Raw genomic sequence first — 14,065 nt, 5'->3', positions numbered from 1 at the left:
GAAAAAATATTCTAAGGAAAACATTTAAAAAAATTTTGATAGAAATAAAATTTTCTATAGACATACATTTTGACAAAATCTGTTATAAAACTAAAACTTTGATAAAATATGCTACAAAATGTTGTCAAAATTTTTTAAAATTTTGACAAAATATACTTTAGAAAAAAATTCAAAAAGTAAAATTTTCTATAGAAGTAAAAGTTTGACAAAAATTTCTATAAAAATTGTGACAACATTTTTAATAGAAATAAAATTTTGATAAAATTTTATTTTTAATAGAAATAAAATTTTATTTTTAATAGAAATAAAATTTTGAAAAAACATTTCTATAGAAATAAAATTTTCACAAAATTTTCTATAAAAATAAAATTTTGACAAAAATTTGTTGATTTTGGTAAATTGCAAAAATTGGTCCATAATTATATATAGCCCACATATAATCCGATTTGATGTCCAGAGCCTCTCGGAGGAGTAAACTTTATCCGATCCGGCTAAAATTTCATGCATATGCCTTCGCACAATCATGCAAAAACTCGTCCATATCGGTCCATAATTATATATAGCCCCCATATAAATTATATATAGCCCCCATATTACTTCCTGAGCCTTCTGGAGAAATAAATTTCAGCCGATCCAGTTCACATTTGTACGTGATGTCAGGATACGCCCTTCAACAATCCATCCATAGTAGAGGTGTGCACGTGAGTAATATTTTACTTACGCTCACGCACACTCACGACGGAAAAATCTTACTCACGCACACTCACGCACGATATTGTTTGGTAGGACTCACGCTCACGCACACTCACGCACGAAAATGCCATGACTCACGAAAAATACCGTGATTCACGAAAAATATCGTGACTCACGAAAAATGTTGTGGCTCACGAACAATTTTTTGAGTAATTTACCTTAGCGACGTGTCTGAAAACATGAGCATTATTAAAATCGAGAAAAAAACGACTCACGCGTGAGTCACGAAAATTTTCGTGAGTCACGACAATTTCGTGTCACGTGCACACCTCTAATCCATAGCCCTGGTGAAGGGTACATAAGATTCGACCTGGCCGAACTTTTTGTCGCATATTCTCGTTAATCCTTAAATAATTTGTAATGGAATTTAACCAACATTATTTGTGCATTCGTTTTTTTTTTTTTCAGAGCTGATCCCAATCACGATGTTTGGCAATTTGGTATCGTTATATTCGTATGTCTCACCGGATGTTTACCCTGGCAGAAGGCCGCTTCAGACGATCCACGTTATGTACGCTATCTATTGTGGCAAAACAGTATGATGTTGGCAATAAGACGTACACCAAAACTCTTCAAGTTACTCACATCGCGAGCACAACGTATGTTTAAGAGATTCCTGGAGCCTAGAGCCGATCGCAGACCCAAAAACCTATCGGACTTAACAAAATTCTTGGATGATCGTTGGCTAGCCAAGACCGCTGAAAAAGAAATGGCCGAATATGAAACAGATGAATTGTGTCCATCCATGTATTCATTTCACAGCAGTCCCGATGAGAAGAACCGTTTGCTGTATAATTTGGCTGATTGTGGCATTGAGACCAATGTCGATAGACAAACCAAAAAAATAAGGATTAAGGAGTGGATTGAATCATCGGTAATAACGGAAGAGGACGAGGTGAGCTTTGATGATAAGAACGTTATTGTTAAATTTAAATTACTAAATTTTTCTATTAATTTCCTTAGGATGAAATGGAAGAAACCAATTCGGCATCATCACCTTCCTCTTCGGTTTCCCGAGAACCAGTTCGAGGCCATATATCATCATTGCGTTCTTCGTCCACCGAAAAGCCCAAAGAAATAAAAACCACACTTAAAGATGCCAATCAAAAACATTTTGATCCTCGTACCGGAGTCGTCCAAACTGGGCCCAGTGAAATGGGTATGGCCCAATTCGATACCAGACATAAATCGGATAGTCCTTCCTCCATGGCCAGTAATCTATCTACGATGATGAATAATGATAGTTTAGCTGGAAGTCTTATGACATTGGGTTCTCGAGGAGATTTATTATCAAGCAATTTTGATATATACACATCGAATAATACGGATATAAATCGTAGTGGTGGCCTAAGCAATAGCTATGATCAATTAAGTGATGTCGGTGAGAGTTTTTCCAATCTGCAAACAGTGTCAACTACGAAAAATTCAATTGGTGTTGGTACATCGAGGACCATGAATGGCAAAGGGATATTGCAACGATCCAAATCGGATTCTTTGAAAGCTGCTCTATTTGGCAGTACTCCCGCGATACCGGATAATAGTGGGGTCCAATGGCACACAGGAATTACAACTCCTTTACAGCCACAGCTAAACAACAACAATAATAATAAATCTGTAACCTTTTCCGGTTTGGCCACATCCTTTCAAACTATTGCTCCTATCTTAATGCCTGGTAATATAGCTTCACCACCCAACAATCAACAGCAGCCGCAAGCGCAAGGGCAACAACCCCGAACAAATCAAACTCCTAATAAAAATCAATCAATTTTTTATGATACTCACATAAAGGATAGTGCATATGGTTCGGCAGAAATCAATGATTCTCAATGGAATCAACATAACTCCTATGGGCCATTGACTATGACCGCTAATGGTACCAGAGCACAGAATGGCAATCAAATGCCAACAATGCATAATGGACAGAAAATCAATAGTCCCCCGTCTACAGTGCGAACCCAAAGTTCACAGCAACAAAGAGCTTACACGGGCTCATTAACCGCCAGCATGAAGGATACCGCATACGATCGTGTTAATCCAAATAATTTCAAGATGAACAGATGAATTGTGCCAAAGTGATTTACATTCGTCGTCGTCATCATCTTCTTTTGTATTTGTAGTCCGAACATATACAAGTATCTGTCTGATATTTTTTAATATATATAATATGAATTTAATTTTATGTATTTTTATTGTTAGTATTAAATAAAGAAAATATTGAAAACTCCAAAATTTGTAGCACCAGCATCCATTTATTACATTTGAGGGTTACTTTAAAATATCAGAGGGACCGTGGTAGGTAAGTTTGTCAAAAATTTATTTCAACAGAAAATCATGTCAAAATTTTATTTCTATAGAAAATTTGAACAAAATTTGATTTCTATAGAAAATGTTGTCAAAATTTGATTTCTATAGAAAATTTTGTCAAAATTTGATTTCTATAGAAAATTTTGTCAAAATTTTATTTCTATAGAAAATTTTGTCAACATTTTATTTCTACAGAAAATTTTGACAAAATTTTATTTCTGTAGAAAATTTTGTCAACAGTTTATTTCTATAGAAAATTTTGTCAAAATTTTATATCTATAGAAAATTTTGTGAAGTTTTTATTTCTATAGAAAATTTTGTCAAATTTTTATTTCTATAGAAAATTGTGTCAACATTTTATGTCTATAGAAAATTTTGTCAAATTTTTATTTCTATAGAAAGTTTTGTAAAATTTTATTTCTATACAAAATTTTTGCAAAATTTTATTTCTATAGAAAATTTTGTCAAAAAATTTATTTCTATCGAACATTTTGTCAAAATTTTATTTCTACAGAGAATTTTGTCAAAAATTTTATTTCTATCGAACATTTTGTCAAAATTTTATTTCTATAGAAAATTTAAATTTTGTCAAAATTAAATTTCTATAGAAAATTTTGTCAAAATTGTATTTCTATAGAATTTCTTATCAAAATTTTATTTCTATTGAAAATTTTGTCAAAATTTTATTTCTATTGAAAGTTTTGTAAAATTTTATTTCTATAAAAAATTTTGTAAAAATTTTATTTCTATAGAAAATTGTGTCAAAATTTTGTTTCTATAGAAAATTAAATTTCTATACAAAATTTTATTTCTATAGAAAATTTTTGCACAATTTTATTTCTATAGAAAATTTGTCAAAAATTTTATTTCTATAGAAAATGTTATCAATATTTTTATTTATCTATAGAAAATTTTTTCAAAAATTTTTTTCTGTAGAACATTTTGTCAAAAATTTTATTTCTATAGAACATTTTGTCAACATTTTATCTCTATAGAAAATTTTGTCAAAATTTTATTTCTATAGAACATTTTGTCAAAAATTTTATTTCTATAGAAAATTTTATCAACATTTTATCTCTATAGAAAATTTTGTCAAAATTTTATTTCTATAGAAAATTTTTGCAAAATTTTATTTCTATAGAAATTTTTTTCAAAATTTTATTTCTATAGAAAATTTTTTCACAATTTTATTTCTATCGAAAATTTTGTCCAATATTTTATTTCTATTTCTATAGAAAATTTAATTTGTCAAAATTAAATTTCTATAGAAAATTTTGTCAAAATTTTATCCTAATAGAAAATTTTTTTAAAGTTTTATCCCAATAGAAAATTTTGTCAAAATTTTATATCTATAGAAAATTTTGTCAAAATTTTATTTCTATAGACAATTTCGTTAAAATTGTATTTTTATAGAAAATTTTGTCAAAATTTTATATCTATAAAAAGATTTTTTCAAAATTTTATTTCTATAGAAAATTTTTTCAAAATTTTATATATACAGAATATTTTGAAAAAATTTTATATTTCTATAGAAAATTTTGTCAAAATATTAATCCTTTAGAAAATTATGCGAATGTTTTTTTTATAGAAAATTTTGTCAACATTTTATTTCTATTGAAAATTTGGCAAAATTTTATTTTTATAGAAAATTTAGTCAAAATTTAATTTCTATAGAAAATTTTGTCAAAAGCTGAAATTTTACTTCTATAGAAAATTTTGTCAAAATTTTATTTCTATAGAAAATTTTGTCAAAATGAAAGAAAATTTTTTCAAAATTTTATTTCTATAGAAAATTGTTTCAAAATATTATTTCTATAGAAAATTTTGTCAAAATTTTATTTCTATAGAAAATTTTGTCAAAATTTTATTTCTATAGAAAATTTTTTCAAAATTTTATTTCTATAGAAAATTTTTTCAAAATTTTATTTCTATAGAAAAATTTGTCAAAATTTTATTTCTATAGAAAATTTAAATTTTGTCAAAATTAAATTTCTATATAAAATTTAAATTTTGTCAAATTTTTATTTCTATAGAAAATTTTGTCAAAATTTTATTTCTATAGCAAATTTTGTCAAAACTTTATTTCTATAAAAATTTTGTAAATTTGTATTTCTATAAAAAGTTTTGTGAAATTTTTGTCAAAATTTTATTTCTATAGAAAATTTTGTCAAAAATTTTATTTCTATAGAAAATTTTGTCAACATTTTATCTCTATAGAAAATTTTGTCAAAATTTTTTTTCTATAGAAAATTTTTGCAAAATTTTATTTCTATAGAAAATTTTTGCAAAATTTTATTTCTATAGAAAATTTTTGCAAAATTGTATTTCCATAGAAAATTTAAATTTTGTCAAAATTTAATTTCGATAGAAAATTTTTTCAAAATTTTATTTCTATAGAACATTTTGTCAAAATTTTATTTTTATAGAAAATTTTGTCTAAAATTTTATTTCTATAGAAAATTTTCTGAACATTTTTATAACTATAGAAAATGTTGTCAAAATTTAATTTCTATAGAAAATTTTGTCAAAATTTAATAATAAAATAAATAAATTTGTTTATTTGATTTTTTTTTTCGTTTTTCGTAAACCACGCATTTTAAACGTTTAATGACTTCCCAGCAAAAAAAAAGCGTTGCCAAAAAAATAATGAAAATGTTCTTTTTGGATCCGGAAGTGGTGCAAAATTGACGCAGAAGCGATGAATTTAACACGGGCTTGTCATAGGACGGAAGTTCTCCATTTCAACAGCCATTGCACTGAATTTGTATCACTTCTTTAGATGTGATATGAATTCAATGTTTTGGATGTAAATTAAAATCTGTGATATTTTGTCAAATAGATAATTGTTATAATTTTTTATAATTTTTATTGGATTCTAACGCTTGTCGGAAATGTTTGACCTCCATTAAAAGTATGAAAAAACCAAGTTATAAAAAATTGAATTAAAAGAATTTCCTGGGTAGTTAAAATAAAGAACATCATTGGGAGTTCAACTTCTGGAAGTGCTTTTAAAGTTGTGCCTTTGGAAGAACTTCCATTTTTTTTGCTGTGTTTTCGATTAAATTGATGTTTTTTGCGTTTTAATTTTTATTATGTGTGTGGGTTCTTGCACACAAGAAATATATGTGCCAGAGCTATTAATAGCTCTGAGATGCATGTGAAGTATGATGTGCCCCTTGGAATCGTTTCGAGTGTCACCTGCTCGATCGTTTTTATAACACTTGTTTCGGGCCTCAGATGAATTTTTCGAAAGGCAATCTACAATTACTACCGAAAAGTCATTTATTTGAGATAAATATACTAATACTTTGTATATTGTGGCAGACATCGGGTACCATTCGTATTTTGAAAATATGAAAAATATTACACTATTTTTAATGCAATGAGGACGAGACTTTTGAGTACCATTGTCGGGTTTGTCATCTCCCCCTAACAAATACCATGCGGTATTTCCTCAAACTATGATTATATATCATTGAATTAACTATTCTGGTTGCTTCCCATCCACAAGAATTTATTTTTCTCTCTTTTTGAGATATCTTAACAATGACCACACATTGTAGCTTTTACCCTTTACGAAAATGTTGCTAGCTACGCAAATGTTTAATTGACAATTGTGACAAATAAAAATTCAAAATAACATTTTTTAAACCAAAGATTTTGAAATTTTCAATTTGCTTTAAATTTACGACAGAAAAGTATCGAAATAAATTGTCCTCATAATTGACGGTAAGAATTATTTCAATTATTCTTGCGAACCCTAAGAAAAGTTCCTCATACATCGATACATTTCCAGATTTTCTCTATGGGCCCCTCACCGAATTGTTTAAAATTAATATATGTTGTGTCATTCGGTGAGCCGATTCCAACAAAGTGACCATACCCGGGGGAAGTACCCGGGTCTTAAGATATAGCCCTCCAAAGGGTCAATAAAAACTTGATATATCTCTTTTGTTTTTTGCCCAATCTAGACAAACTTGGTATCATATGAAAGCTTATTCAATGCACTTTTATACGCAAAAAATTTTTAATATTTTTTTAATATTTAATTTAGTTTGGGAGATATAAATAAAAAAAGAAAATTTTTACCCTATTTTTTTGTTATTTTTTACACATAGCTTGAAATCCTATATTCTGGCTTTTCGATTGATGTACAACATGTCTTTATAAGTCCACTTTTAGCAAAGTTATGGAGTTTTTATTCTGAGTAGAAAAAAAAAAATGTATTATTACTGAAATAATTTTTGTATGTTGTAAGTATTAACCCAAGGGGGAAAAGTGGCTGGCCGGACAGAGTCCAAAGTGGGCTAACGTGGACCCAAGGGGGGAGAGTAAATATGTTCCCCCCTTGGGTCTGCGTTAACCCACTTTGGACTCTGTCCCTGGGAGAAAGTCTTAAACCCCGGCCGAAGGCCGGCTACTCTCCCCCCTTGGGTCCACGTTAGCCCAATTTGGACTCTGTCCGGCCGGCTACATTTCCCCCCTTGGGCCTGTGTTAGCCCACTTTGGACTCTGTCCATAGGAGAAAGTCTTAAACCCCGGCCGAAGGCCGGCTACTTTCCCCCCTTGGGTCTGCGTTAGCCCACTTTGGACTCTGTCCATAGGAGAAAGTCTTAAACCCCGGCCGAAGGCCGGCTACTCTCCCCCCTTGGGTCCACGTTAGACCACTTTGGACTCTGTCCGGCCGGCCACTTTTCCCCCTTGAGTTAATACTTACAACATACAAAAATTATTTCAGTAATAAAACAATTTTTTTTCTACTCAGAATAAAAGCTCAATAACTTTGCTAAAAATGGACCTATAAAGACATGTAGTACATCAATCAAAAGGCCAGAATATAGGCTTTCAAGCTATGTGTAAAAAATAACAAAAAAATAGGGTAAAAATTTTCTTTTTTTATTTATATCTCCCAAACTAAATTAAATATTAAAAAAATATTAAAAATTGTTTGCGTATAAAAGTCCATTGAATAAGCTTTCATATGATACCAAGTTTGTCTAGATTGGGCAAAAAACAAAAGAGATATATCAAGTTTTTATTGACCCTTTGGAGGCTTTCAAGCTATGTATAAAAAATATTAGGGTATCATCGAAGACTTTTTGAGATATAATGAAAATAACAAAAAAATAGGGTAAAAATTTTCTTTTTTAATTTATATCTCCCAAACTAAATTAAATATTAAAAAAATATTTTTTGCGTATAAAAGTGCATTGAATAAGCTTTCATATGATACCAAGTTTGTCTAGATTGGGCAAAAAAAGAGATATATCAAGTTTTTATTGACCCTTTGGAGGGCTATATCTCAAGACCCGGGTATGGGTCACTTTGTTGGAATCAGCTCACCGAATGACACAACATATATTAATTTTAAGTAATTCGGTGAGGGGCCCATAAACTGCAGTTGCTCCCTGATAAAACTTCAAAATTTCACAAAAAAAAATACACATAAAAAACCATAAAAATAAATACGAAATATAAACATTTAGCAAATTTTATTTGCATATAGTAAAACTACTCGCCTTGAGTGCAAGAACTCATATGTATGTACTTACCTTTTATTTATAAAAATATTTTAATAAAAATTGCCTCCGGTTAAAAGTTTTGTAAACATTAACGGCTGTTTGTACATAACAGGGTTGCCAACAGTAACAATTTATTTTGATTTTTTACTATCAATAGGCCGTTTTCTTTTAGCACTGGATGCAACATTTGTATGGGCTATGCAGAACATCGTTGCACTGGTGTTCTATCCAGAACTTCTCATCAGTGCAAGTCGCGTCGGTGTTGTCAGATTGCATTTTGATAAAAGACTCTTTTTAGATTCACAACAGCAATTTATTGTGACTAAGCCCCGGTATGCACATCTAGCTAAAAATTTCGTTACTATAAGAAATGCATTGCTATTTATGCTAACGAAATTTTCGGTTGCGTCCAATTTCGTAAGCTGGTACGCACCTCTAATGAAAATTTTAGTTCATAACAGTGTTGTCGATAGCATATTTTGGAGAGATTTTGGCAACTCATGGCAGCAAACATTTAATTTATTACATTCCTTGTGTGTGTGTAAAAGCTTTAAGAGGTCTGTAAATAATCAACAATTTATTTAAGGATCATTTGGAACAAATATTAACTATTTTTAATAGCGATTAGCTGGTTTAAAGTTTGTGTACATTATGCTTCTCTACACTCTATACACAACTCGTTTTTTGTTGTAGACTTAAATAAATTTTTGCTACCGAAAATTTCGGGAGAGGTGCATACCGGCCTTAATCGAAAAACATGAGATTCAAAGTGGTATAGTGTCATAAATAATCGCTATTACTATTTGAGCATTTCATACATTAAAAATTTAAGATTTCACACTCATAGAAAAAAGTCTGCTAAAAACAGCAGTCGATGTCTGCTGTTATATTTTTGTACTTCAGGGTCAAAGGAACATCAATTTATAAAATTTTTAGGTTATACATTTTTCCCTAAACCATATTTAAGAACCAAAAGTAGTGTTTGGTATATTTTTGCAGTGTAATATGCTTACAAACTCCTAAATACGATCAGCAAATATTTTGTTTGCTGTTATGCCTCAATTCGATAAATATTCAGATTTTTGGTCAAATACTATAAATATTCATAAAATATTGTTTTAATTATGTTAGGATAGCTCTTAAATTGACATTTTTATTTGTTTTAGCAAAAATAAAACATGTTTTAGTGTAATCGAGCTTCAAAAATAGCAGGTAATGTTTGCTATTTTAGCAAACAGTGACTGCTGTCCCTTTTTCAGCAGACTTTCTGCTGTTTTAGCAGACTTTTCTGCTGTCCCTACTAACAAATTTCTTTGGGTGCACTTGTTTTCCGTGATTTTTTTAAACAGCTGATGACGGTGTTGCATATTTTTTGGAGATGTCCTGGATAAAGGTAAGTACTATGTTCGCTTTTCGCGTTGAAATTTTCGTGGTTACTTTATTAAAACAGTTCAATATAAAACAGATAAATTAACTCAATTGATGCGCTGTTTCTTGTTTCTCTAGATTTCGACAAGACTTTACAGGAATAAGTTTGTTTTCATTTATAATTTTGATTATTTGAGGAAAAGTAATCGCGAAAATAAAGTGGTTTTCAACTCGAAAACCGAACATAGTACCCACCTTAAACCAGTACTCTGTTTTCTTTTAGTCCGTGACTGCTTAGGGTATCCAGTGCTAAAAGAAAACACCCCTAATATGTTCGTTAGTAAACCCCCATCAACTGACTTTTTGCCGCAAAAATCGCGTTTTCAGCCATAATAGAGTGTTGAATTTGTCCCAATCAAACCATCCAAATAAAAATAACACCAATTACAAAAATTAAGTTCTACATATGGGAAAAAGGAACAAATCTACTTTAGCACAAGTTGTTCAAAATAAAAAAAACATTTTTTTTGAGTGTAGGAGAAGGGATTTTTAATCGAAAATGTAAAGTAAAAAATTTGGCGGAGGAGCCTAGTTTTCGAGATATCCACATCTGAAAATCGGTATTTTCCTTTATATTTCTGTTAATTCTGACAGCAATTTTTCATGAAATGAATAAAATTCCGTTTTTTTCGTATTTGGTAAAAGTGGTACATTTTAAGCAGAAAATATTAAGTAACAATTTTGTCGGAAGAGCGTAGTTTTCGAGATACCGACCCTTAAAAATTAGTTATAGGTGGAATTCGATAAATATTCAGATTTTTTGTCAAATACTATAGATATTCATAAAATATTGTTTTAATTATGTTAGGATAGCTCCTAATTTGACATTTTTATTTGTTTTAGCAAAAATAAAACATGTTTTAGCGTAATCGAGCTTCAAAAATAGCAGGAAATGTTTGCTATTTTAGCAAACAGTGACAGTGCGAACCCGTAACTCCGAAAATAGGTCTTTCCGACAAAAAGTGGTATATAACATTTTGTGTTTAGAATCGAAAAGTCTACACGCTGACCAAAAATTGGACTAATCGGACCACTTGTACTAAACTAGATTTATGCCGGGAAAAACTTGACTCCATGTCTAATAAAAAATGAAATGATTTCATATGTATATTCTACTTTTCAGCATTTACGAGCAGCAGCAATAAAATATTTATGCTCTCCTTGGTGGAGAGTGTGGGCAGCGAACTATTGTTCAGTACTTCGAGTCTTTTTTTTGACAGAAGATCGAGTTTGCATGGAGAAAATTTACCAAAACAACCTCTTTTGCAATTATGTCAAAATACTGAATTTTGAATATTAAAAAATCAGTATTATAAGACATAGACTGAAGACCATTTATTGTTGTTTTCCTAAAACACTCGTAACTTCTTTAATTAGAAATATTAGGAAAATAATAGGCTTCATACGATAAATACTTTTTTACAGAGCATCGGCCTGCCTCGGTCGAGCTCTAATTTACGCACAGTTCGAAGTGGGCTAGCACAATTCGAAATTCTTCGTCCGGGGTTAAAAAAGTCTTTCTCCTATGGGCAGAGTCGGAAAGCGGGTCAACGCGATTCCAAAGTAATTGTAATGGTTCAATTTCAATAAGGCTAAGGTTTATTTTCACACAGTCTCTTAAATCAAAACAGAAAATAATTTTGCTTTGGGGCTCACATTCATTACGAAGCGTCGACCCACTTTTAGGGCCCGGTTTCATTTGGGTTTTGGGATTAGTTTTTTTAGTTGACCCATTTTCATACCGCCATTCCTACAGTGTGTCGGTAATTTTGCCAAGTTTCAGTACTTTTGAATAGACGCCAAAACCTACGTGTCCATCCACTATAAACCATTCTTAATAAATATAGTACGTGACCATTTGAAATGTAGACCTCCTGTTTACTATGATTATAGAATCTTTTTAGACGTTCGTTTGTAAGTAGTTTCTCTCCTCCAGCGACACGACGAAATTTCGTCTAGCTAACAACTTAAATATGGACTACAAATGTTCAGTGATACAATGTCCCGCTTAGTTCACAAGCCTTTCTCTTTCTTTTCTTTAAATAGTTCCCAAATAATCACACTTGCTCAATTTGATGTACATCATTGAATTTGGGTTTCTTTTATTCACTTTTTTAAATAGTAAGAAACTGACAAACCACTTCCAAATACAATATGCATTTCATCAGTAGTGGCTTGCATGTACATTATGGAAAAAAAAACACTATAAACTTTTGGGTTGATGACGACGCAGGAGTTGTTCTATCCAATAATAGTAAATGTAAACAAGTTCCCTTTACTTCAATGGAATGAATCTGGAGCTGTGGGTAGCACCAATACCGGGACGACCGTGCTTAACGGGTTTGTAGGTCAAAGCGAATTCACCCAAGTAATGACCAATCATTTCAGGTTTAACTTCAACTTGGCCGAAATCTTTGCCATTGTAAACACCGATGATGGAGCCGGTCATTTCGGGAACAACAATCATGTTTCTCAAATGGGTCTTGACAATTTCAGGTTTCTCATTTGGTGGAGCTTCCTTCTTGGCTTTGCGCAATTTCTTGATCAAAGCCATGGGTTTGCGTTTCAAACCACGGGAGAAACGCCTGCGGGCACGGCTATGCATCAATTCAACCAATTGGTTGCTAAAACATGAAAACGGAATCCATAAGTAACTGTTATCAATTTAGAACCAACACCTTTATACATACTTGGGCATATCCAACAATTGGTCCAAATCGACACCGCGGTAGGTGTACTTTTTGAAGGTACGTTTCTTCTTAAGAGTTTCATCAACCTACAAATAATAAAATTACGATATTTTAACACCACTTCAGAGAAATTGAAAATTCAAGTTTTGTATTCGAAATTTCTCTCATATGTTGTTAAAAACGCAAAATAACACAGATTCACGGGTCATTTTGCTTTTTTTCTTTAAGGATGCAACATATTTTGAAGGATTTTCGTAATTTTTTTTACCTCAGCCATCTTGACGTATCAGTTTACGGAGCGGAAAGAAAAACAAAAGGGATGGGTATTGCCAGCCTTAATTTTTTTCTTCTACATATCAGTGTTGTCAGCACTGATGGCAAGAGTTGCCAGTTGCATGTCAAATAACAATAGCATTGCCATCATTCAAACACTTATTTATATGTACAACGTTCACATTAGCCATTTTTTTTATTTTTAAGGCCGGTATGCACCTCTAGCGAAAAATTTCATTCCCATTAGAAATGCATTGCTATTTATGCTAACGAAATTTTCGGTAGCGTTCAATTTCGAAAGCTGGTACGCACCTCTAATGAAAATTACAGGGTTGTCAAAGCATATTTTGGCAGCAAACTTTTAATTTATTACAATCATTGTGTGCGTAAAAGTTTTAAAAGGTCTGTAAAAAATAAACAATTTATTTAAGGAATATTTGGAACATATATTAACAATTTTTAAAAGCGATTAGCTGGTTTAAAATTTGTGTACACAGCCCTGTTTTTTTGTTGTAGATTTAAATAAATTTTTGCTACCGAAAATTTCGCTAGTATGCACCTCTAGCCTTTAGCATCAAAATATCTTTACAAACCTCAATTGTTTTTAGTGACAAAAATTGAATTGCGAATTTAACAACTGGTGTATCAGCGTCTATCAGCCAGTGAGTTTCTGCTCGACCGAGGCAGAATGTCTGGAAAAAGAACAGAAAAATATCTCTTTATTCCATTCGGAATATCGAAAATTGTTCATCAATATACCTCTCACAATATTAAGGTGGGTATTAAGTTCGAGTTTGATATAATGATTAATTATTATATTTGGCAACCCTACTAAAGTTAAGTACCAAATGTCATATAAACGAAATAAACACAATATCACTTCTTGTGCAAATCTCAAAGTGAGCGGATGTTTTTCATTTATGATAATTTGGCGACGAGTAAAGAAGAGAACACCACAAGTGTAGAGAAAAAGTGGATTTTGTTTTTACCGTTAGTTATTCACAAGAAAGTCGTAATATATATATTTTGTTTTTGAAACCATGGTGAACGAGAATGGAAGTGCTGTTGTATCCTTTTTTAATTTCGAGCCATTTG

General features: G+C 30.9%; 2 protein-coding genes across 4 annotated transcripts in view; one reads left to right on the top strand and one right to left on the bottom strand.

The window, feature by feature from the left end:
• The window catches only part of LOC142239080 (uncharacterized), a 37,772-nt gene extending 34,790 nt beyond the window's left edge, over window positions 1–2,982 (top strand). For all 3 annotated transcript variants that reach the window (XM_075310844.1, XM_075310842.1, XM_075310843.1), the window contains exons 6-7: window positions 1,162–1,648; window positions 1,717–2,982. In XM_075310844.1, coding sequence (XP_075166959.1) covers window positions 1,162–1,648; window positions 1,717–2,814 — 1,585 coding nt within the window. In that variant the 3' untranslated portion in view covers window positions 2,815–2,982. The remainder of the gene's footprint in view (window positions 1–1,161; window positions 1,649–1,716) is intronic.
• A 9,096-nt stretch (window positions 2,983–12,078) lies between these two features.
• On the bottom strand, window positions 12,079–13,086 carry RpS15 (ribosomal protein S15). Its single transcript, XM_075310344.1, has 3 exons — window positions 12,966–13,086; window positions 12,698–12,783; window positions 12,079–12,631 (listed from the first exon to the last, which is right to left on the bottom strand). The coding sequence occupies exons 1-3, from the start codon at window positions 12,972–12,974 to the stop codon at window positions 12,283–12,285; spliced, it is 444 nt and encodes a 147-aa protein (XP_075166459.1). The 5' UTR covers window positions 12,975–13,086; the 3' UTR covers window positions 12,079–12,282.
• Between the last annotated feature and the right edge of the window lie 979 nt (window positions 13,087–14,065).

This window comes from Haematobia irritans, chromosome 5 (assembly GCF_050003625.1).
Source record: "Haematobia irritans isolate KBUSLIRL chromosome 5, ASM5000362v1, whole genome shotgun sequence".
Classification (NCBI taxonomy): Eukaryota; Metazoa; Arthropoda; class Insecta; order Diptera; family Muscidae; genus Haematobia; species Haematobia irritans.
The sequence above is the reverse complement of the archived record's forward strand: the minus strand, read 5'-3'. Positions and strand labels throughout refer to the sequence as shown.